Source organism: Stegostoma tigrinum, chromosome 7, assembly GCF_030684315.1.
Source record: "Stegostoma tigrinum isolate sSteTig4 chromosome 7, sSteTig4.hap1, whole genome shotgun sequence".
In the NCBI taxonomy this organism is placed as follows: Eukaryota; Metazoa; Chordata; class Chondrichthyes; order Orectolobiformes; family Stegostomatidae; genus Stegostoma; species Stegostoma tigrinum.
This window is the reverse complement of record NC_081360.1, coordinates 80,524,570-80,550,657: the sequence shown is the minus strand read 5'-3', so window position 1 is coordinate 80,550,657 and position 26,088 is coordinate 80,524,570. Positions and strand designations below refer to the sequence as shown.

The following is a 26,088-nucleotide window of genomic DNA, read 5'->3' as shown; positions in this document are numbered from 1 at the left end:
GCTTGTCAGGTTTTTAACTCTTAACAGTAGAGTTAAAATTTAATAAAGAAATAACTGAGAATAGTAGAAAGATAAATATGTTTAATTAGGGTAGAAGATGATTGCTGAAGGAAATGCAACTTCTACAGAAGGCACTAACAATTTAAAATTAACCTTTTATATTGAATCCCTTTCACATGTCTGATGACAATAATGATTCCTTACGTTGTTAACTATTTATATATTTGCAGTCCCTTTTTTTAACGGTATGAATTACATACAGTGTTTTGAGGCATGTGTTGCTAACTAGGTTGTATGATGTAAAAAAATGTATCATTTGCTTTGTTGCTGCTGTGAAGTGCTTAGAGGTTCCATAAATACAGTCTATGCACAGTCAATACTGTGTTCCTTGTGTTAAAACAGAGCCTACGCTTCCAGTGAACTTCATTGGTTATAATGCTTAGGGTGTCCAGAGGTTGTGTAAAATGTGTGATGAATGCAAATCTTGTTTTTTTTTAAATAGAGTATGAAGTTCTCTTTGTGGGAGTATTTTCAGGCAGTCACATTTTGAGAAGATTCAAATGATGCCACGTCTCCCAGTTTATGTCTACATGTTAACCTCTTGAAGTATTAATGCCCCATGGAAAGCTCCCTTCTACATTTCACCGACCTAAACCTAAAGCTAGATTCATTCTTCTCTTTGTCCAAATTGGTTGTTAAAACTCTGGGTCCTTTGTAGCCTTCTTACTCGAGGTGACTTCAGTTATCATGTGTAGGACCACTTGCACAAGTGAGTCCCAACTCCTGCTTACGAGTGTTGATCCAAGCTGTGAAAGAAAGGTAAGAGTAGCACATGTGAAATGAGAAATAGAAAATTATGTTTGCTGATTCTGAGCATGATTGAATTTATGTAAACTCCACATGATCTCCCCCAAATCATTAAAGCCAATTTAATATTCTAGAAGATATCATTTAATTGGAAAATGTCAATTAATCCAGCAAATAAAGCAAAGCTTTAAAAGAAGCAAATAAGCTGATATAATTATGTATTTATGGACAGAAGTATTAGGTAATTCTTCAAATTAAAATAGCAACATAAGTTTCGCAGTCTCATGCAAAATTGTTTTTTTTTCCAATGGTAACCTTTATAGTTGTAATCCTTTCTTTGGTGAAATCTATTTTACTTTTTCAGCATTTTTTGAAACAGTCTGACTCTTCTCAGCCCTATTATGTACAAGGTTTCAACACCTCATACACCTATCACTAGTTGCCAGAGCTTGATTGCATTTTCATAACTGATACTTTGTTTCAAAAATAATTTGTTGTTTTAACCAGAGAAATGTTTGTGATTGTTTAAAGGTTGTGTGGCTGAGCTTACATTTCAAACGCAATTTGCAACATAAGCATTAAATTTGATTGTAACAGCATTGCTTACAGCAATGGTCTTTCAACTGCATGTAAGTTGTGACTGGAATTAAATGTACAAGAGAAGACAAAAATACTTCATTTTTTTTAGAAAGTAGTATTAAAGTACCTGTTGTCTCTGTTATGTTTGTGATCTTAGGTTGACACTTAATTTCATCCCATCAATGAGGTAAATCGGAAATATTCCTCCCATAACAGGTCAGCAATCAAAAATGGGAGATGCAGTGAGGGGTGTCAGCATCCCAGAATCCCATCACATTCCCACTTCCACCAACAGTAAGTTCTGGGAGGGAAGGTCCAAGCTGGACCTTCCTGACCCACAGTCTTTTCAGGGCTTTAAGTGATCAATTAATATTCATTTTATGATCACTTCAAGGTCTATTTCTGCCTCAGCTGCAATCATCTCAGTTTCAGGTGGGACAAGAAAGAGTTGGCCGAACTCGCTGGTTAGCCAGTACAGCAGGCTATCAGCATGCAGAGGTTCCAAGTGTCTGTATGATTGAGGGATTGGACACCACAGAGAATGGGGCTGAGCACTATTCTCTGACGATGTTTCAGTCCACCATGGCCCCTTTCTCTGTGATTCTCACCCTGTGAGACTATCCACTGGCATGCAGCTATTCTGTGATCACTTGTCCATCTTGGGAAATCCCATGGGTGTTGTACCAGAAGTGGCTACAACTTCTTCTGTGGTATTGCTGAGTGCTAGAGCTGCCCACCTCTAACTGGCTGGCAAGCTTCGGTGCCCAGGATTTCCTCCATCAGAGTCTTAATACAATCAGATAGCCCATCAGTAACCAATTAGGTGTCTGCTCACTGGAAAATCCAGTGGACTGTCACACTGGGAAAGAGATGCATTTGGGTGAGGTGCAGTCAAGAAGGAGAAGGCCCGTGTGAAGGGGATGCCTTGGGAAATATTGAAGGCAATGAAAATGTCAGCTCTGAAGTGCAAGGTGAATTTTTCTCTTATCGCTGAGCTCTCCTTCGTTTAAAAAAATACATACCTTTGGCCACTTAGAAAATCATTTGCCGTGGTGTTGTCAGTGCTGTTCTTAAACAGTTTGTTTTTGGTTCATTAGAGTATTAACATCTTTTTTGGGAAAGTATCATAAAAGATGTCATAGCAGGCATCTTAGAAGTGCATAATATGATCAAGCAGAATCAACATGGTTTCATGAAAGGGAAATTACACCTGAAACAAATTTGCATGACTTCTTTGAAGAGATATCAAACAGAATGATAAAGGGGAGGCAGTAGATGTAATATATTTGGATTTTCAGAAGGTATTTAACAAGGTGTAACATGTTAGGCTATTTAATATGGATGGTGTTGGAGGTAGTGTATTTGGATTGCCAGAGCTTTGGCCAACTAATAGAAGGCAGGGATGTGGGATAAGGGGTATATTTTCAGGATGGCAACCTGTAACTAATGGAGTGCCACAGGGATCAGTGCTGGTGCCACATTTATTTTTTGACAGTATATTAATGATTTACATTAGGAAAGAGAATGGACTTTACTGTGGCAAAGTTTGCAGATGGCATGAAAATAGGGTTGAGGTAAGCAGTGAAGAAGACTGGTTAAGCAAGTGGGCGGAAACTTCGTAGATAGAATATCATGCAGAAAAATGTGAGGCTCTGCAGTTTGGCAGGAAGGACAGAGGAGTTCTATATTATTTAAATAGAGAAAGACTCTAGAAAGCTGCAGATTTTTGATTGGAAAGGGGATCAAAGGTTAAGGTAAGAAGGCAGGAGATTGGCGTTGAGAAACATAACAGCTATGATCAAATGCTGACATGATAGGCTGAATGGCCTAATTCAGGTTCTAAATCTTATGGTTTAATAGAACAGAAGGATTTGCAAGTCCTCATGCATGACGTACGTGAAACTTGCACCCAAGTTCAGCAAGTAATAATGAAGGCAAATGGAATGTTGAATGAAATATTTGAAAGGGAATGGAATATAAAAGGAGGAGCTTTAGCTAAAAGATGTTAGCCAAGCCACACCTGGAACACTGCACATTGTTTAGGACCACTCCTGTGAAGATGATAAACTGGCATTGGAGGCAGTCCAAGAGTAGGTTCACTAGAGGTATGAAGGCATTGTCTTATGAGAGATTGTGTAGATTGACCCTGTATTCTTTACATGCCAGAAGAATTATTGAAACATATAAGACTCTTTGGAGACTTGACAGGGTGGATTCAGAAAGTTTGTTTCCCTTTGTAGGAGAGCTTAGGACCAGAGGGCTTAATCTCTGAGTAAGGGGTCATCCGTTTAAAACAAAGATGAGGAGGAATTTCTTCTCTCAGGTTGGGAACCTATTGAATTTCTTGCCAAAGAGAACTATTAAGGCCGGGTCATGAAGTATATTCAAGGCTGAGATAGATAGATTTTTAGGAATTAAGGGTTATTGGGAAAATGGAGTCGAGGCTTATCTGATCAGCCATGTTTTCATTGAATGGTGGAGCAGGCTCATTAGGTCAAATGACAAACTTTGGCTCCTATGTGTTATGGTACTACAGTTTTACAGGTGCATGGCATGGGTCGAAGGTTAAAGAATCTTCTTAAATTTTAACCAATGATGGCCTAAATATGAAGAATTACTCCCTTTCTAAAGTATTTAATTGAATGAATGCTTTGGCATATTTAAATTGATAAAATAAGGAGTAATAGAAGTGTTATGTAATAGTACTTTGAAAAATACATTAAATAATGTGATTGCTGATTTATAACAAACACTTGACACAAAAGTGCTTATGGCAACTTTTAAGAAAATTTAACATATTTTATTGCGGTTAATACTTTGTAGAGGTTTAAGATGGGATGAAGATTAGTTTACTATATTTTCAGTTACCAAATGTTTTGTTGCACATTTTCTAAAGTCACTTTGATGGATCTGCTGAAAGGACTATCACCAAATACTTTTACTTGTCAAAACGTTTGCTGTAAGATCTTCTATCTAAAGAAAGTGAAGAAGATCGAAAGAGATAGTCAGAACTGCCAATGCTAAAGTCAGAGACAATACAGTGTGCACCTGGAGGAACACAGTGGATCAAGCAGCATCAGAGGAGCAGGAAAGTTGATGTTTCGGGTTGGGACCCTTCTTCAGAAATGGGGAAATCTCCGTTAAGGGTATTAACTATTCTCCTAGCTCCTACATAACAAGAGGATTTTTTTTTCTGTCCACTCTCCTTTTTGGTATTGGCTTCTCTTTGCCCTCAGATGTTTCATGCAAAAGGCTAAAATGTAGTTTTCATATTACTACATTCAAAATCAAGCTAAGTTCATAAGTGCATTAACAGGTTGCCTGACTATAGTGATGTTACAGCCAAACTCTAGTATTGCATTCATCTGCTGTCCACATATGGACATCGCCACTAGAGACTGGAGTCCAGTCATTGAAGATGGAAATCAACCTCATACTTCTTTCCCTTTCCCACAGGGCTTTAACCAATTGTAAAAATAACAATGGAAAATAATGTATAGGATATTGATGGAAGGGGATGGAGAAATTATAATTTCACACAAATGGGCTGTACACTGTGTAGATTACTCTTTACCAGTGATGCAGTGTTTTACCTGATTAGGGCCTTAGTCAGGTTCACATTATATTATGAAGTGTTTCAGTTTCTGCAACTTGTAATGCAATATAGTAAGAAAGACATTACTGTTTGTCACTGTTACGGTTGATGCTAGAGGTTCTTGTGGAACAGAGCACTATGTGTGGATCAATCTATATGCAGGCTGCGCCTACATAATTGAAGGCATGGCAGTGTCACACAAGGCTAACTAATGCTTGGCAGTAATCCAGATTGCGAGTAAATACAATGGGCTTGTGAAAGGTCACCCAAGAGAACAGGCATGACGCCCACTGCGAAGCTGTCAAGGCAGCATTCTAAGAAGTGGCCAGGCACTAGATATTCAGTGGCATATGTCATCATTTGTGTGTTAACCCTTTATCTGTGTCAAAGGTAATCTTTAAATGCAAATGCATAACAAACGTGTGACCATTCATCAAAAAAACAAAAGGACTGCAATTGCTGGTAATCAGAATCAAAAGCAGAAATTGCTGAAAAAACTCAGCAGGTCTGGCAGTATTTGTGGAGAGAAAGGAAAAGTAATGTTTTGAAACCAGTGACTCTTCTTCAAAACACATTGTTCCAGCAACTTCTGATCTTGTTTGTTACCATTTATGATGTCTGAAACAATGGTGAAATCAAGATATTGGCACAGTGTGACTATAAGCCCAAAACTTTCACATGTGCTGAGATACGGAGAGAAGTGTTGTTTTGTGTGCTGTATTGGTGGATCGTACATGATAAGTGCGTCAGGGTACCAGAACAGAGTGCAGGATACAGTGTCACAGGTGCCAAGAAGGTGCAGAAAGAAAGATCAGAATTAATGTTTGGAAGGTCCTGGGTCAAATATCTGATAACAGTGGGAAAGAAGCTGTTCTTGAATCCATTTCTATGTGTATTCAAACTTTATACCTTCTGCCTGATGGAAGAGGGTAGAAAAGAGTATAACTAGGGTGCACGGGGTCTTTGATTCTGTTGGTTGCTTTCTTGAGGCAGCGAGAAGTATAGATACAGTCAATGGATGGAAGGTGGGTATGCTTCATGGACAGGGAAGTATTCATGACTCTGTAGTGTCTTGTGGGCTTGGGAGAAGCAGTTGCCATACTGTGGTTATGATACATCCAGATACTTTCCATGGTGCAATTATAAAATTCGTAAGTGTCCTTATGGACCTGCCAAATTTCCTTAGTCTTTTGAGAAAGCAGAGATGTCATTGTATTTTCTTGACTGTTGGGTTGACGTGGGTGGATCAGGTCAGATTCTTGGTGATCATCACTCCCAGGCACTTGATGCTTTCAACCACCTCCACCTCAGCAACAGTCACGGAGACAGCACGAGCTCCTTCATTTTGCTGATGTTGATAGAAAGATTGTTGTCTTTGCACCATGCTGTTAAGTGCTGAATCTCTTTCCTGTATTCTGTCATTGTGTTGTTTGAAATATGACCTACAATGGTGGTGTTATCAGTAGACGTATTAATGGAGTTGGGGTAAAATTTGGCCACACAGTTGTGAGTCGATAAGGAGTATGGTAGGGAGCTGAGTACACAGACTTGTGGGGCACTGGTGTTGAGGATTATGGTGGAAGAGGTGTTGTTGCCTCTCCTTACTGATTGTAGTCTATGGGTCAGGAAGTTAAGGATCCAGTTACAGAGGGGGAGGTTGAGATCTTTGTCTTGGAATTTTCAGATGAGATTATTTGAAACTATGGTGTTGAAGACAGAACTGTGGTCAATAAGTAGGAGCCTGACATAAGTATTCTTGTTATCCACGTATTCCAGAGATAAGTAGTAGTGTAGGGCCAGGGAGATGGCGTCTTCTGTGGACCTGTTGCTCTGGTAGGTGAATTGTAAAGGATCAAAGCAATTTGGCAGGCTGGAGCTGATGTGAGTCATGACTAACCTCTCAAAGTACTTCAAAATTATGGAGGTCAGAGCCACCAGGCAGTAGTTTCCATCTTTGGCCATTAACCTTGTTTAGGCTAACAATTAGTGTAAACTGTTGATTACAATGAGAATCATTCACCCATGTTCAAACCAGCCATAACTGGTATTAAGATGCTCAATTGCAGACAGAAGAACCAACCCATTGAGTCAGTAGAGATAAAAGGCTGATAGTGAATGAATGGAATGCCATGTACAGAAAATCATTGCTATCTGTGTTACCAAATGAAGAGAGGCAAAGAAAATCTCAAATGTGCGTCGGTAGCCCTTTTACTAGGTCTAAATGCATTTATTTGTACAGTCCCCTTCCCTGCTTATCCAAAATGTCCAGACCCCGAAAAAATGGTAAAAGTCCACATCCATATTTTCTATAGTCACTAATATTCCTGATTGATGACATTTGGGACCTGTTTTACAGTTGTATGATCATTAGGTTTAATGGTGCTTTTTAGTAATTTACAGCTGTTACACGAACTTTGCTTTCCAGCAAGCTGGAATACAAAATTTAAAATGTATAAGCACCTTTAATTTCAATGAGAAACTTCTAATTAATTGTGTTTTATATAGAATTACACAGAATTTAAAGCACAGCACCAGACTATTCAACCTAACAAATTTTATACTGGAATGCATGCACTAACAAGCCTTATTCCATTACATCTCGTCTTATCAAGGCATCAAATTTTATCTTGCTCTCCTAATATTGCTAGTTTCTGATACTGGTCTTGCGTAGCCAACTTTGACTTTAAGGTTAAATTATATCTACCATAACTTATGGTGGGTAAAATTAATTTTTTGTCACACTCTTCTGTCTTCCGGCCCTTACAATAGTACATTTATTTTGGGTTTGTCACTTGTTCAACAGTTCACCTATCAGTAACCTACTGTTCTATTACCTTGCTAAATTCAAGACAAAAAGTACATAAAGATTCACCCCTCATTAAACCATTCACTCTTTTGGAAATACTCAAACATTTATTTTTAACACTTAAAATAGTATGAATAAACTCATGCAACTGTTTCTTTAGGGAACACGTATATTTTACTGATTAAGTTCCAGAATCATACTGCCATTGTGTTAATGGCTTACATGGAGTAGAATTTGTTAATTGTGTTCAGGAAAGTTTCCTCAAGCAGTATGTAGAGGCTCCTTCTCTTGGGGAAAAAGGACAGGACAGGTGACTGAAGTGACAGTGCGGCAAAACTTCAGAACCAGTGACCTTGGATCTATTAATCATAAAATAGTTATGGAGAAGAACAAAACTTGTGCACAAGTTCAAGTTCTAAACTGGGGCAAGGCAAACTTTAATGGAATTAAATAGGAGCTTGCAGGGGTTGATTGGAGTAGTTTGTTTGTAGCAAAGGGACCTTGGGAGGCCTTTAAAAGTGTGATAGCTAGAGTTCAAGGTCGAAATGTTCCTGTGAGGGTAAAGGGCAAGGCTGGCAGGAGTAGGGAACCCTAGATGACAAGAGATATTTGAGGCTTTGAGCAGAAAACAGATGGAGGCATGGATCAGGAACAGGCAGCTGGGATCAAGGGAATCCTGGAGGTATATAGCGGCTATAGGAGTTTACTGAAGAAGGAAATCAGGAGGGCAAAATGGGAGCATGAGATACCTTTGGCTGAGAAGATTAGGGTGAATCGAAAGAAATTCTTTAAGTATATTAAAAGTAAAAGAATAATTAAAGAGACAGTAGGACCTGTCAAGGATCAAAGTGGACAAGTATGTGGGGAGCCACGGGAGATGGGCAAAGTCATCAATGAATATTTCTCCTCCATGTTTACTATGGAGAAAGACATGAAGACTTGGGAACTTGGGGAAATTAGTGGCAATAGCTTGGGGTTTGTCCCTTTCACAGTAGAAGAGTTACTGGAAGTATTAGAAAGTATGAAGGTGGATAATTCTCCTGGTTCTCACCAGATATATTCAAAAATCCTGCACTATGCTAGAGAAGAAATTGCGGGGGCATTGGCTGATATATTTGCATCATGGTTGGCCTTGGGTGGGGTCCTGGAAAATGGAGGGTAGACAAAGTTGTGTCCTGATTCAAGAAGAGCTGCAAAGAAAAACCTGGGAATTATAGTCCAGTAAGCTTAACATCTGTGGTAGGTAAGTTACTCGAGAAAATTCTGATGGATAAGATTGACATGCATTTAGAAAGACAGGGTTTGATGAAGAGTAGTCAGCATGGCTTTGTGCGTGAGAGATCAAGCCCTGTAAATTTATTGGAGTTCTTTGATGAAGGAACTAGGAAGCTCGGTGAGGACAGGGTGGAAGACATGGTCTATATTCAGTTAGGCCTTTGATAAGGTTCCACATGGTAGGCTGTTCAGGAAAGTTAGATCACATGGAATTAAGGGAGATCTGGCAAATTCGAAACACAGTTAGCTTGATGGTAGGAAGGAGACAGTAATAGTGGAAGGATTCTTGTCAGACTGGAGACCTGTGACTAGTGGTGTGCCTCATGGGTTAGTGCTGGGCCCATTCCTGCTTGTTGTCTCTCTCAATGATTTGGATGAGAATGTACAAGGCATGATTGTTAAGTTTGTGGATGACACTAAAATAGGTGGTATCATCGACAGTGAGGAAGGTTGTCAGAAATTGCAGGAGGATCTTGAGTAGCTGGGTAAGTGGCCCAAAAATGGCAAATGGAGTTTAATATAGATAAATATGAGATGTTGCACGTTGTAAAGTCAAATCAAGGTCGGCGTTTCACAGTGAATAGTAGGGCCTTAAGGAGAGTAGTGGAACGGAGGGACATTGGAGTTCAGGTGCAAGGTTCTCTGAAAGTAGAGTCACAGACAGAGCAGTGGATAAGGCCTTTGGCACACTAGCTTGTATCAGTTAGGACATTGAGTACAGAAGTTGAGAAGTTATACTGCAGTTGTACAGGATATTGGTGAGGCCACACTTGGGGAATTAAGTTCAGTTTTGATCACTTTGCTGTAAGTCGGATGTTATTAAACTGGAAAGAGTTCAGAAGAAATTTACAAGGATGTTGCCAGGACTCAAGGGACTGAGTTACAGGGAGGGATTGGACAAGCTAGGACATTCGTCTTTAGAGTGTAGAAGATTTAAGGGGATCTTACAGAAGTGTATAAGATCAGAGAGGCATGGATAGGGTGAATGCATTCAGTCCTTTTTCCAGGATTGGGGAATCGAGGACTAGAGGGCAGCAATTTAAGGTAAGAGGGGAAAGAATAAATGGGAACCTGAGGGGCAACTTATTTACAGAGGGTGGTGCGCAAATAGAATAACCTTCCAGCGGAATTGGTTGAGGCGGGTACGTTACCAACATTTAAAAGGCGTTTAGACGAATACCTGGATAGGAAAGGTTTAGAAGGATATGGGCCAGGTGCTGGGAAATGGGGTTAGTGTGGATGGACATTTTGGTCGGCGTGGACCAGTTTGGGCCGAAGGGCCTTTCTCTGTGCTGTAGGACTCTATGGCTCCATGACGCTATTTTGTTCACCTTTCAAAACCTGCAAGTGGAGCTCATGGAATTCATGTCACTAAAGTTGAGGTAATTAATTCTGTTGCCTCTTTTGGACTCTTTATTTCCCCTTGCCCATTTAACCATCCTTTACTGGCCCTTTACCTGAATATACATCCTTACCTAGCTTCTGTTGTGTCTGCTTCAACCCTCTCAGAACACGACTTATCTGTTAAACACATTTTCTGCACTTTTCCATCATATGCCCATTAAACCTCTGACTAACCAATTTTGTTTCCAGGCCAACATGCTAGATAATATCCCTTCTCTTTCAAATCTGCCATTATCACCCTACACACTCCTCAGAACACTTTGAAATACTGCTCCAAAATACTGCACCAGCTCCATACTCCTTTCTTTTCTCTTTTTGTCCTTGAACATGTAAATCAAATCCCAAAGTCATCGTTCGACTCTGGCTATGTTTTGCATCTCACACATGCTCTACACCACCCTTGATAATCATGATTTTACCCAAATAGAACTGAATTCCTGAATTTTCTTTCTAGGTCTTTCCACTTATCTAATTCTTGCTTTTTCAAATCTACCTAAAAACTTGCATCTTTAACCAAACATTTGCTCACACTGCTCTCTTATCACCTTCTTTATCTTGGTGTTAGTATTTTTCTTATAGTGCTGTTATAGTGTTTTGGTGTTTTTGAACCACAGAAGAACTATATAAATGCAAATTGTTGTTGTTACCTCTGCATTCTCATGTGGAACTTCACATTCTCTCACCACTTGGTTTCTGAAAATTAAATATGAAAATTAGAATGTAGTTTTGGCAATCATTTTACCCTGCAACAAGTCAAGACGTTGATCAGGTTTCTGTAGCCAATTGCAAAAGTACAGTGTAACTGTTTGAAAGCAAATGCCAGAGATCTGCATTTGTGTTTTTTTTTGACTTAGGCATTATTTTAACTCCAGATGCCTGAAAGAATGGCGACTGTGGCATTGGATGTTAGAATGCTTCTTTCAAAGCCTTAAATTGCAGAAACTAAATAAAATGATAGAAATACAGGCCAACTGCTACAGGCTGGGTGAGGACACCAAAAAACTAATGCTTAATATTAACTCCCTCCTATGTACAATCACAGACCCTTGCCTTGTCCTGGTTGTGAGGTGCTACATGCCTTATAATGCAGGTGCTAACTTATTTACAGTTCTAAAACATAGATGGTGCCCTGGGTTATTGTATTTTACCTTTGATATTTGTAACTCATAACTGCTGCCCACTTTCCTCCACCTCCCAAATATTTACAACCTGTCAGTAATCGCTTATTTCACCTTTGACCAATTGCTGCCCGGCTCTCAAATACTTTTCGTTCCCGCGCCTACTCAACAAAATCCTTTGCCTTATAGCACTAGCTCAGGTTGCACTCCCTTTCAGATCCTCTGTCTGCTTTTTTCTCTCTCACTCCTGTGTTACAATACTTTGTTTGCAGGAAATAGGTTCTCAGCTGAAGAGCATAGTTGACCTGCTCAAGTTCTTACTGTTCCTTCCGGTTACAGCACAATAAAAGTTTTGTGTTTTGAATTGTCCTTGACATTCTTTTATCCCACAATGGGTGGACAGAGTGTGCTGGAAAACATGACATCATTATCACTGACAGGCGCTCAAATAAATCACCTGCGTGTCTGCTCCTTTTGCTTATTCAATCCTTCTTGTCCAGAGAGCCGAGTACTTCTTCTATGAGATTTCTTCCGTGCATGTTAGACAATGACATACTATGAATCTTTTCACGTGTATTAGGTTCATTACTCTCTAATTGTTTGAAAAAAAATCCTCTTTGGACTATGCTGTTTGAAAATCATAGCGACTATCCATGGCAGGCAAAAAACAATGCAAAAAGATCATTGGTTTCTCGGCTGTAGTCTGTGTGGTGAGAAAACATGAAGCAATATTAAACAATCAAGATTTTAGTGATCTGTCATCTGTGTTGTGTTATTTACATTGATTGTTCTGAACTTAAAGATAGGAATATGTAAAATTGCTGTTATTTTTTTCAAACCTGCCCTCCAGGGACCAACCAAAGGGATACTGCTTGTTGTACACAGTCTAAGTTTGCTGTTTTGAGTCTGATTTGTTTACAAGGCCATGATTGTAGCAGTTTTAACTAAAGGTGCCACACAGTCTATGCAACTGCAACAACAAGACTCAGCTCAAGAAACCAATCTGTAAACATTGTTCCTATTTATGAATGTTAACACAGCAAACTGATAATGCAGGACATTACAGCTTCTCTCACCCTTTACCTAAAAATGACACAGAGGAAGTAAGTGAAGCAGAAATGTTGAGTATTACTGGTATTATGCAAAAAAACAGTGTAAGTCTTTTTTTCTCTCAGCTGGTTCAAGTGCCCTCAGGTGGAAAACTATGATGCTTATGACTCACATGATTCACATGAGATGAGCAATTGTACACTACAAAAGTTACATTAGTTACAATAGTTTTTAACGGTCTCTTCTGAAGCTAACTTTAATATATGCCTTTGGGAGACAAGTTAACATTGTTGCATTTGATTGTTTATTGAAGTCTTTTCGCTACTTATTTCTTACCCCGTTTCCTTCCTATTGCTTGACAGTTCTCAAACTTCAGTTTCTTCACTGTTTTTCACTACTAGCTGAAATGTTGAAGGTAAATAAGTATTGGTCAGGCCCAGAATAGCTGAATTAATTGAAAAGGCCAGAACACAGTAATTGTAGACTAGAGTTTAGAGCAATCTTTCGAATGTTTATTTAAAACGAATGTCTCACTTTACTGATGGTTTGCTGTGCCTGGCACTATGCCGATTACCATACCACAATTAAAGCTCATAAATACTCAGCTTCTTGTCATGTTTCTTTTCTCTAGAGGAAATGAAGGAAGAGTATGACACTATGGGGCCTGAAGCCACACTTCAGCCAAGTAGAGGTAACGGTACAGGTGAGGATAACATCAGCTGTGTCTAGTGGCTTCTGCGCGTATACATGTTTCTGTAAAAGTCTCACTGAGCTAAAATTTGTCTTTTTGATAGAGCTTTAATGGGTGAAATTCTGCTCATAATAAGCAGTGGTTCAGTCCAGTTGGATTCGCAAAGGCCTAAAGTTTATGTCTTCCTGTCTTTTCCAACTAATTTTCTCTCCCTATCCCTACTTCAACCTTAACCAAGCAAGTGGATTCAGTTCCTAGTGTGTGGTTTGAAAGCCACATATGTGGTAATGTTTGTATGCCTAAAGCCTCTGCAGTCTAAATTGGCTTATTCTTTATGTAAACACCAGTAAATTAAACAGTGGACAGTTATGGAGCTGAGTCCCTTTAATTCTGATCTAAGCTGTTCAAAGCTATCCTGGGTAAATCCAACAACTGAGTGTAATTGGGGCTGACCTCATTCCTGCAGCCATGTGTTCACGGGCATGCCAAGAATTTTTCCCACCTGATAAAGGACTTTCGTCAAAGCAATGGCACAGCAATATTGAAAAGCTCACTGTGCTTATGCAGGTGGCTACAGAAAGGCTCCTTTTTCTCAGTTAGTAGGTTGAATGCTTTTTTTTTCACTTCGTCAAGGTGTTTTCCAGAATGCAAATCAAAGTTGCAACACTGAACCACAGAGACATACGTTTCAGTCTAAATTTAACTTCAGATGGGAACTTTACCAGTAGCTGGTTGCACTATGACATATTTTGCTAATCTCGTGAAAACTGGTCACAGGTTTTGAAATAAACAGAACCAACTAGCTAAGCTGTTTCTGAATTTGCAAGGGCATCAAAATCTAAAGATAAATGTAAATCTATATTTTAAGTCACTTTCCACCCCAAACCATCATATAGCAGGTGTGTTTCCACATTTCCTCAAATCTTAAAAGCAATGGCACATCTCCACATAACAAAAGAAGTTTAGCAGTAACATTTTGCCAACTGAAAAGTTTATATTTTTAAACTCCCACTACTTTATTCTGTAAGAGGGTAAACTACATAATTCCAATGATAGTTCAAAAATTATATGTTGGAAAATGTATAAAATATGATACTATTTCTTTGTTTAAAGTTCACGTAGGAAGTGCATTTCACAATCATCTCTTGTATTACTTCATCCCTTTTGACTGACAAATGATTGGCTGTTTTAGTTTTGTAATTCTCAACTGGACTGTGTATTTGTGATCCATCTTTCATTTCTTTTATTGGGCATAGGGCTACCATTTCAAAGAGTCTTCGAAGCCTTCTGATACATTTGGGTGCAGGATCCAAAGTTATGAATGTATAAGCAAGCGTGATTAGATTTAGATCTGGCACATCATTTTATCACAGATAAATACACTTGAATAGGAACAAATAAATAAATATGCTCTGTTTCCCAAGTCTTAACTGGGCCATGCCTCAAGGACTGTCAGTATTTACATGTGTAGTGTCCATATTGACCTTGAAAATGAAGTAGTACAGTGCAATGGCCTCTAAAAACTGTTAAGAAATATTGTCCTAGATTATGGGGCAGAGACTGCAATGTATTGTTGCCATTTTCTAATGGTGCAAAACAGTAGGATTGTGGGATTTGTGTCCAATCTGTACAACCTTTATCCCACTGCTAAATTCACTTTTGTATTGTTGAAAGAAGTTAAAGCCCCTTCAATGTATTGATATAGTAGCCTAGCACTCAAAGGCTCCCCTCCATGAAATATGTTATTGATGGCCTGAAGTACTAGGTCCACGTTCAGGATTCTTCATTGGCTCCTCTGGCAACCAAGTAAAGGATAGCCTAAAAATAAAACAACAACAAAACTAAAAGGTTGACACCTTCCAAGGTAAAACAGTCTGTTTTATTGGTGTTGTATCCACAAACATTGACTCCCTCCATTACTGACAGTCAGTAGCAGCAATATGTAATATCTACAAGATGCAAAGCAGAGATTCATCAAAGATTCTTAGATATGCCTTCCAAACCCACAACCACTTCCATCTGGAAGGACAAGAGCAGCAAAACATGGGAAAACCACCACCTGCAAGTTTCCCTACAAACCACTCGCTATCCTGACTTAGAAATGTATTGCTGTGCCTTCATTGTTGCTGGGTGAAAATCCTGGAATTCTCTCCCTGATGACATTATGGATATAGCTGTAGCACACAGACAGTAGCAGTTCAATAATGCAGCTCAGTACCACCTAAGAACAGGCAATAAATGCTCACCAGGCTGTGACACCCATGTCCCACGAGTGAATTTTTAAAAAAAAGTCTTTCTGAGAAGCTGGGAGAAGCAGGATGTCTTTAGTTTCAAGTCCATAGAGCTCATAATTGCACCATGAACCCATTTGCCCATTCCTGACTCTCAGTTCTTTCTCTATTACACTCCCGGTTCCACGCTAAACAGAGGCTTCACGAGAGCACTGTTGGTCATTCCTTTGCCTAACGTGTTGAGGAGTGTCAAATAAACAATCTATTTGGGCTGCTTTGTACTGACCATTAAAAAATATAGGAAGAAGTTTGGGTAACTCTTTGGGAAATCACCTGGCTTCAACTTGGCAACTCCCCTCGGTAAATCAGGAATTCACCATAAAGGAATGTTGTTATTCATGCCCTAGAACAGTGCATGGGAAATTCACCTTGTAAATTTCCATTTTTAGGGGGTCACTTCAGGTTCCAAAACACTATCTGCAGCGCACATGCACACTTTTTAATTAGCAGTTTAAAAGACAGGTTCACGGATAGGAAACATACGAAAGGATATGGGTAAATGCAGACAAATAGGTCTATTTCATTTCAGTAAACCTGATTGGCATGGTTGAGTTGGGCTGACGAGCTTGTTTCTATGCTGCATACCTCTGTGACTCAATGACTCCACTCTGGGGCAAGCTGACTCAGCACCATACTGTTGTGGATGTTAACATCTGTGAAGCTGGAAGGTTCAGTACTAGCATTATTTAAGGTCTTCGTTAGGTTAGGTTCTTACAGTTTAGGTGCTAATTGATCCCTTTTCCTCCAGTTCTACGACTGGTTTGTGCTTTCTTACATCTTTTCAAGTTGCAAAAGACTGTAGGGCATCTACTTGAAGGTCTTTTTGCTGACTTCAACTTTTCTACACCAGCCAGTTGCTCTCAAACTTGGCTACGAGTAAGCAACCTGATTGGAATGCAACATGACAAGGAGAATGAACAGAACCAATACAGATCAAGACAAGTTGTTTGAAGAGGGAGAAGGAGAAGGGCTCTTAGCTGAAAACCACATCCAAAGAGGTGTTCAGGGCATCACCTTCCAATCTGAAACCCAGTGAGGTGTTTGAGATGTCCGCCTGTTAATGAGGACATCCTCACTGAAATCTGATGTTTTCTGCAGCCATAACTAGAATCCAGATAGTGGTGGCTGGGTGAATGGGAGTGGGTGGGGATTGGTTAACACTGAAGGACGATAAACTACTGTCTTGCTGAGAGAGGACAGCAGATTAGAGTTCTATGCAACTACTGCTGGGTCACCATCTTAGCATTTCCAGTCACCTCCACGAGACTAGATTAGTAGATGAATATGAGATCTGCAAGTGATTGTATTGCAAATCCGTCAGTTGTTCTCTGAAGCCCAGCATATGAACCCCCATCAGGGTTCACATCTGAATCCTTCGCAGTGGAACCAATGTAAGACCTTGCCATCTGGTAAACCCGTGATATCACTCATGCAGATCTTTAATTTATCCTGTAAGATACATGCAGTACTTATTAGTGATGGTGACACGAATTCTGATACCAAATCACAGTACATTGCCTTCGTGGTGTTCCTCCGCTGAGTGGCTTGCTTGTACCTCTTGGATATCTGAGAGGGAAAAGGCACAACAGTCAGTTGTGGTGCAGCAAGGTTGGAAGAATGGGTGAAAGTAAGAATTGCATGCTTATATCATTTGTAGCTTTTAGGACTGAGTGTGAGACAAGAGGAGTGAGATGGGAGAAGGAAAATTAAGTATGAAAATACTACCATCTTCAATATCTTCATTCTTGTCACCATCTAAGATCTGGCTTTCTAGTAATAGTATCATCTTGTCTGTGGAATTTGCACTTGCAGCTTTGGTTAGCTGATGATACATCAATCATTGTCCTAAGACAGTGGAAAATAATTGCGTAGTAATGCAGAACTTAATCATTCATTATAAAAAAAAGTGGTTCTAGTGTTCCATCATTAGGCTGAAACTTCATTCTTGCATCTGAAGAGAATATTATGTTGAGTATCTTTGCAATCTTATTGGCTGATGTGAAGGTACAACATGTGAGTAAGTGTCTGAATTTTGCAGCATTGACAGCTGGTGAGAATGAGGTGAAGAGTACAAATCATAGAATCATAGATCTTAGAATCCCTACAGTGTGGAAACAGGTCCTTCGACCCAACAAGTCCATACCGACCCTAAGAGCACTCACCCAAACCAATCTAATCTACAAATCCCTGAACACTACAGGCAATTTAGCATGACCAAGCCACCTAGATTGTGGATTGGACTGTGGGAGAAACCGGAGCACCCAGAGGAAACCCACGCAGACAGTCGCCCGAGGGTGGAATTGAACCTGGGTCCCTGGTGCTGTGAGGCAGCAGTGCTAACCTCTGAGCCACCATGCTTCCCATTTTAATGTTAAATATGAGGTTTGATTGACATAAATTATTTGTAGGTCTGTGATGGTAAAGCCTTGAATGGGGTGAAATGGTTGGTGTAGTTCGTAAACTATGAAATTTGGCACTGCATTCCCTGTCCTTCACTAGTCCTATCAAGGTCTTTGAATTTCTTGTGGCCCTACATACAGTTCCTGAGACTTAAATCCTGGTATCAACCTTCATGGCTACCTATCCGCCTGTTTGCTGAGTGCCTGAGGAACATCCTTCTCTTACAGATGCAAAACATTGCTCCTATTTTCCATATCTTCCACTAATGTACCCCCCTCCCCATTTTGCATTCAAAAACAAGCCACGAGGCCTGCTGCCACCTAATGTGACATTTCCTACTCTTTCCCAGGTCAGTTTCTCCTCACATATGAATTCCAGCCCCTGAATCTGCTACAAACTGTTTCTCCTTTCCATGTTGTAGGCTACCTCTAAGCGACAGAGCCACATATTGTTACCCTAATGATGCATCCAGCTGATTAATAACTTGTTTCGCATTTGCTGGATATTTTAAAAAGAAAGGCACGTAAGATTGTCAAAGTCTAATTATGCTTGTTTTCAGAGTCTATTTAAATTTCCTCCATTATGTCAGAGTATTGTAAAGAATTCGCTCACTTACATTATTGATTACACCACCAACTTAAAGTTACTCGACTGCAGGGAAACCCCTCTTTTTTTGAAAGCATGGAAGCTCTAGGTCATCAGATAATTTGTGAAATACATAGTTTCTTGTTATCAATGTTTTTCTCATTAAATAGCACCTAGGTTTCCAATGTAAGTTTGAAATGCCTGTAACAAAACAAAAATTCAAGGAAAAACCCTGAAAGATAACAAGGCTGAGGAAAACAGAAGTAAAACTTGGCATGCCAGCAAGTCAGGCAGTTTAGGCTTGTAATCAGCATGTACCAATAAGGGCCTGTCATTTCCTGGCTAATGAAGGCTGTGGTTTTATTTGCTTTGTTTGTGATTATTTCAGCTATCTCCACCTAACAGTTAGAGTTCCCACAAGAGCTAAACTGTATGGGGAAGCAGAAATTCCAAGTAAAATTGCAGTCTTTCAGAACTGTACATTGTAACTCAAGAGATGCCAAGTCACTCTGGGTTGTAGAGAAAGATTGGACCATGGGTGACTGACATTCTTCTCTCTCCTTCCTTCCCTCAATGTATTATTTTAGGAAAGACTGTAGATTGCACATCAGATTTTGAAGAGTATTTTGCCAAACGGAAGCTCGAAGAAGGAGACAGCCATGCGGTTAGCATTGCGGAATATTTGCAGCGGAGTGACACAGCCATTATCTATCCAGAAGCGCCTGAAGAACTGTCTCGGCATGGAACACCAGAGGCTAATGGGCAAGAGGACAATGGTGAGCCTCTCGCGCTGTATTCACCCCTGCACTGATGCTTTTACACCTTAAATTAATTGCATGGCTCAGGGTCTACCTTCAAACTTTGAGAGATTTGTGACAGCTGTCAGGGGCCTAATATCAGATGTAGCATCATGCATTTTGCTGCAGACGGTCAGATACGGCATTTTAAACACTCAATTTTTCACAATGGTATGTTATGGTCCACACATTTGCTTTACAAATACTACTTTAGTATTTGTTTAAATAGACCACACACTTAGTACAGCAGGTGCAGGAATGCTTTACTATTATTTACTTTAATACAGTTGACTCCACTTAAGCATTTACCCACTTAAAAGAGTTGTTTCAAAGGCATTAGCTTGTATAACTTTCCTGTTGGCTATTACATAAAATAATCATTTACATTCTCTTTCTTGGATGGTTTCAAATTTTTCAAATATAACCAGTATCATTTTATAATGAAAGATGAACCCCTCGACTTCTACCATCCACAACTTTCAATGCTTAAGCTCAGCAGACAGTGTGGTATCAGGAACTAAGTGTTGCCGATCTGGTTGTTGAGCATGCTGAATTAGATAAATAGAACTGGGTCAGCATTTGGGACATGAAAATTGGACTCCTTGATCAAGCACTATGAAGTGGGTAAACAGCCAAGTTCCCATTTCTGGCTGTTATCTAATTATTCCTGATGGAAAGTACAAGGAAGTGGATAGATGTTGGATACTGGTGATACTGGTGATGCCCCTTCTCCTGAAAGTGTTGAAATGCCTGCAGATGCTCCAAGAAAGACAAAAAACCTTGAAATTGAAGCATGTATTGTACATGAGTGGAAGCTATACTCTATAAAACTATGAAAACAGGCTCCCCTGACTTGGAAAAAGAGTCTGCAAAAAGGTTTGCTGTTGTGGGCTAAACAACCTTGGATATAGTTCAGAGGCAATCATAGGCTGCCACCTGCAAAGGTGGACTGTTTAAAATGTCATGGGACTTCATTTCTGTTATAATAAAAACAGTAAGGCTCTCTAACTTCCTCAGCCTTCACGTACTCCCCATCTATGCCATCTCATACCACCCTCACCCAGTCTGAGTGGCTTCTCATGCCACTTAGCCAAGGTTTTCATGTGTCTCCCTCATCCTCCATGACTCCTTTTATGCTGTATACCAAGCTCTACCCCAAACCCACCCAACCTTGTCAATGATACCCTTAATGACACTTACATGACCAGTCACCCACTGTGTAGAATCAATGAACCTTATAATGACAACAGTATGTTTCAAGAAAGCTTTTAAAATGTCATTCATTCATACTTTGCTTTCTAAAAAAAATTCCTTTAATTACCTCATTATATATTTTTTGCTGAGAGGCCAGACATCCATGAGTCTGTTGAAATAGTTGAACAACCAGGAAAATGTTGCATGATTGACAGGTCTGGCCGTCTATTCCCTTCTGTTGTTTGCTCAATATTTATTTACACAAGGTAAAGAGGGTTCAAGTGCTTATAGTTTCTGCTTTACTAATTTAAAGAGCCTGGAAGGTTTATACTTTTATTGCCCCTTAGTGAAAGGAATATTTAAAAAAAAAGGCAGGTTCTAAATGAATGTCATTTAAAAAAAGAACTTTTTAAAACACATCCCATTGTCATCAGGTTTGTTACTTCTTTACGTAGGTAAAGGGGAATTTTGATATTAGGCGTATGAAGGGCCCTGGGGTCCGGGGGTGAAGCTGGGTGCAGGGGCAAAGTATAGAAGACTTTGAGGGGGAATGCATAGTTTATCATGAGGCCCATTGGGAAGACATGTTGAACTTGCCTTTCAAATGTTCCCGCTTCCAGTCTACGGTTCAGAACACCTCTGAGTTACCATTAACCACAAATCTTTTTAGAGCTGGCCCAAGTCCATGTAAGTTGGAGGACAAACGAATACGTATCTCTGCAAAGGACCCAGCCAAATCAGCATTGCTAGCTGAGGGCACAGTATGCAGACCAACCATCTTGCCTAAATGCCACTTGTAAAAAGCAAGGAAACCCTGGGAATAGGATCACATATCCCAGATTTGTGTCCTGAATGCCTTTTCAAATCTCCTTGAAAACCCAGTATCATTTGTCCACATGTTGTATAGATTTATTTTTTTTTCTGGTGATTGAGAACAGTTAACCTTTTTTAAGGGCATGTCGCTACATTTTGGGAATGGATGGATCTTGCAGCTGTCTGTAGGCAGGTATTGGCAGCTGATGTAATTGTTCCTGTACCATTTGCTATCTGGAAAATGGGGAACAGCTGCAGAGGAATACAGCCTAGGACACTGAATTAATTGAGTAAACAACTGGAGGACGTAACAAGATGTTGGTGGGGTTGGCATTCTTGTAGGTTGCGGTCAAATGAGCTGTCCTCAACTTGCCAGAATACTAACTGCCCCCTTGTGACATTTTTGATCCCATGAGTTGGGTGGGAGAAGGGCACTCAATTTTAGAGTTCCACAGGCTTTGCTAATTCAAATCAGCAAAGACAATTAAGATATAAACTAGTGCTGGTAGTGATAGCAATCTAAGTGTTCGTAGTTTAGGAAAGTAAAAGACATATGACTAGGATCACTGGACTCCCGGCAGACAAAGCCCTACTTAAACTGAGGGTATGCAAATGTAAAAGGGTTGTTGTGTTCAGTCTCAGTTATAATGGCCCTCGGTTCTTTAGCAAACAGAGATTTATTGTGAAAAATAAAATATGAAAAGATGCCTACATAATTCAATAGAAAATAACTCAGCATGAGATAATACTCTGAATATGAGGGATGAGAAATTTCAGAAATACTAAAATGCAAGGAGGCCACTTTTTCAGTTGATGGAAGCTTATTATTGCTTTTAATCATTGATAGTAGTAAAAGTATTTTGTTTATGATTTAAAGTATGATTCAGACAGGACAGCTCCTCTATCAGCTAGATTTCTTACACAGACAGTTACAGTTTCACAATTCATGCATAGGATGCTCATTTATTCAGTAGATTAATTGTTACCACACCTGTTCTTGCTGTTATAAATTAGAGTTGGTCAATTGTTTTCAAAGTATGTTTTGTAAGATCATTTTGTGTACTTTCTAGCCTACTCATCATACTGTATCAATACAAAACACAATTTAGAAAGAGGTCTTTTTTTATTATTTATTGTGGGATGTGGCAGGCCAGCATTACTGCCCGTCCCTAGCTTCCCTTGGGAAGATGGTGGTGAGCTGCCATCTTGAACCACTGTAGTCCATCTGTGTGGGTTGACCCGTAATGCCGTTATGGAGGGAATTCCAGAATTTTGATCTAGCAGCACTGAAGGAATGGTGATACACTTCCAAGCTAGGATGGCGAGTGGCTGGGTGAAGAATTTGAAGATGGTGGTGCTAGTACTAGAGTGTCTAGTATCAATGCAAGATTGTAAAATGCTGGCCACAATGCTGTTGTAGTTTGGAGCAAGGTAGGGTGTGAGGCATGGGATGTGAGGCATTCTTGGTAGGGAAAGGGGCAGGAGGCATGGGGATACTTGAAGCATTTAGGAAAATACTTAGGGAGCGGAAGATGCATTTATGTTCCTCTTGGCTACCAAAGAATAAGCAGCATCAGACAATTTTATGCACTGTTTTGAGAGTGGTCTGCAGTTGCCCCTTAAAAGCCAATTCATTAAGCTCCTCAGTGCTCATTGGATGGAGCAGTGTGCAGATTCTGCTCTTTGCTACATCTAAAATTGAAGCAGGAACCACTGATATTTTTATTCATTCATTGGGATGTGGGCATCATTGGCTGGCCAGCATTTATTGCTCAACCTTAGGTGACTTTGAGAACATGGCAGTGAGCTGCCTTCTTGAGTCACTGCAGTTCACCTGCTGTCGGTTGATCCACAACCCCTTGGGAGGAAATTCCATAATTTCGACCCAATGACAGAAAAGGAATGGCAGTATATTTCTGCATCAGGATGGTGAGTGGCTTGGAGGGAAATTGCAAGGTTGTGGTTTTCCCATGTATCTGCTGTTCTTACCTTTCCAGATGGAAGTTGTTGGGAGTTTGGAATGGAACATCAACTGGCATATTTCAGTAGGCGTCCACTAATTTTTGCTATTGGGTATGACTTCTTGTTTCTTGACTTGGCAAAGAATAGGCGCATCAGATTGCAAGCTTGTGACAACATGATGGAAAAGAGCACATTTCCAGTTTGACCAATAACAGTGCCATTCCTTGTTAAAAAAATAAGTTTGAAAGTTGAAACCACTGTGTACCTAGAATATTGTTGGAATGAAATTAACAGGAATGGGTGGGCTTTCATTTTTGAAGCTCGTTTATTTTTAATTTAATAATTTGCTTATCTGTTATGGAGTAGCTTTATAGCAGGCTGTTCCAGGCTTACTGTACGGTGTGAGCTTAACTAAGAAAAACCATACTATAGAAACAATATTGCTGTCCATTCCATGCCCATTTGTCCACAATGTTAAAGCATATAAACTATTTCTGCAGTTTTTCAGTGGTAACATTTGTTACTTAATAGATATGATAGTGCATCTGAAAAGTTGTTTGTCACAAGAAGTATATTTAATGGAGTTTACTGAATACACAAAATCCAAGGCACAAAGTAGAGATACATAAACATTTCTAACAATAACAAACAATCTAGTTTCATAAGTTATGAAACAACAGATTTTTACAAAATTTTCCTACATGTTCAGTTGACAGCAGCAGGTAAAAGACTTTACTCTCTAGTGGGTGAGTGTAACAAATATCTATTTTGTAAGTATGACTGAAACAAGATTATAAAATGTCCTAGAGAAATACATTGGTGTTATGTTACATTCCAAGGCTGAAACATAAGTCTGGTGTTTATGTTCCTTATTGCCCAACATACCCCACCCTCCAACTGCCACATGTGAAATCTTTGCCATCTTTGTTGATGGGTCAGTATTTTCCTTGCCTTTTCGGATGAGCTAACCAAAGGATTTGTGCTGAAGAAATCCAAATGAAAATGTATTTCTTTTATAAAGCTACCCGGCTTAAACAATATATTTAGATAACGAGGACCTCAGTTTCTCTCTGAGCAGTTAGTAATGGGATAAATCTATTTGCAGCCGACATCGTCTGTTTTCAACAGTTCATCGTAGCTGCCTGATTAGAATATTCAACTTACTTGCCTGTGATGTTTAGAATAAAAATATTCTCATTTCAGGTGAAAAGCAATCTTGATCAAGAAACAAAATGGATGTTAGTTTGCAAATTTCCTACCTTTACATTCTGTCTGTCAGGGTCCCCACAATAACGCCCTTCCCATTTCCCACTGTTTCCTGACAAAGGAAATACCCCAGTTCAATACCTATTTCATTTGCAGTATTCTGTTTGAATCCTCCCCTTTTCAGGTTTGCTTGTCCTTCAAGGATGTCAGTCAAAAGATATATTAACCTTTCTCTTTTGTTAGTAATCATCAACATTAGCAGTACTGCTAAAAGTCAATTTACCCGAAAAATTGAAAAATTACATGAAAGATGCTGCTTTGCCTGCTGTGTTCACCCAGCCCCACACTTTGTTATCATGAAATACTCACTGTTGTGATAGGAATGTCTCTATCACAAGTGAGCTCAAATTTATCAAATCATTCAAATATCTCTATCAAAAGTCAGCTACAAGTTTGAAATAGGCAGGACTGACGCTAAAACATGCTTTTAATTCCTACCTGGTGAAGATCAGTTTGGGTTATAACAAATCAATTAAACTACACCTTGTTTCAACCTAGAGTAGCAACCAGAGTGCAGCTGTGCACATTTTGAAAGCATTACTGGCGTCGGGTATAAGTGGGCCAGTTTCAGCCAGCAGATGGGGAGGAAAGCATGATTGATTTTAGGGAGGTGATTTGGTTGTAACCAGTGTCCCTGCTTCTTGCTATGGTCCCAGGTCATCATTTGAAACCTTGAATGATTTCACTTTTTACACACCTAAACTTTAACCATTATATGAGTTTTCTTTTTATTTCAAAGTGGCCACTTGTAGAGAAATTAAAGCGGCACTTCAGACTTGGGAGCAATAAACACACAACTATTAAGATTTGTTTTGCTTGGCCATTAACTGGTTTAAAAATATTTGAAAAGCCTAACCCTCTAAAGCACAAAATCCATGCTTTTAAATATAACCAAATATTGTCGTTTATTATGTGGGCATTGTAGTACTTGCATTTTAAACATTAATCAAATTTCTGTTTAAATCTGTGCTACTGTTGCTATTTTCATATGGATAAGAGCACACAATGGATTTCACATAGTCACTCTATTCCTGGGTTTCAGTCAATAGCAGTTTTGTGTTTTGTGTTGTCTCCTTTTTAGTCAATTTCCATCTTCTGCCACTTTTTTCTTCACACAAAATATTCACGGCTAGGCACACTTTCTTATTATTTTCATGTCACCCCAGTGAGAACCAAATGCTCCCTCTAAAGTGTATGGTGAAAACAAAATCCTTACAAATTCCTGTAGTGTTCACTGCAAGAAGTGACTGAATTTTTTTTTGTTTTAAGTACTGATTTATTTTGCAAAATGGCTTCCTCTTGAATATTTCAACAGGAAATCTCAACGTGTTATTATCCACACTAACACTTACATAAAGTGAATAAACCATTCAAAATTACTGATACCTCGAAAGCAAAAATTTTTAAAAAAGGGTAATTTGATTTTGCTTTCTTTGATGATGGTTGGCTAATTTA

The 26,088-nt window shown here is 39.4% G+C and overlaps 1 protein-coding gene across 9 annotated transcripts in view; it reads left to right on the top strand.

Moving 5' to 3' along the window:
• Window positions 1–26,088, top strand: part of zeb2b (zinc finger E-box binding homeobox 2b) — a 142,113-nt gene that overhangs the window by 102,283 nt on the left and 13,742 nt on the right. For all 9 annotated transcript variants that reach the window (XM_059647447.1, XM_059647451.1, XM_059647448.1 and 6 more), the window contains 2 exons: window positions 13,266–13,337; window positions 19,189–19,377. In XM_059647447.1, the coding sequence (XP_059503430.1) occupies window positions 13,266–13,337; window positions 19,189–19,377 (261 nt within the window). The remainder of the gene's footprint in view (window positions 1–13,265; window positions 13,338–19,188; window positions 19,378–26,088) is intronic.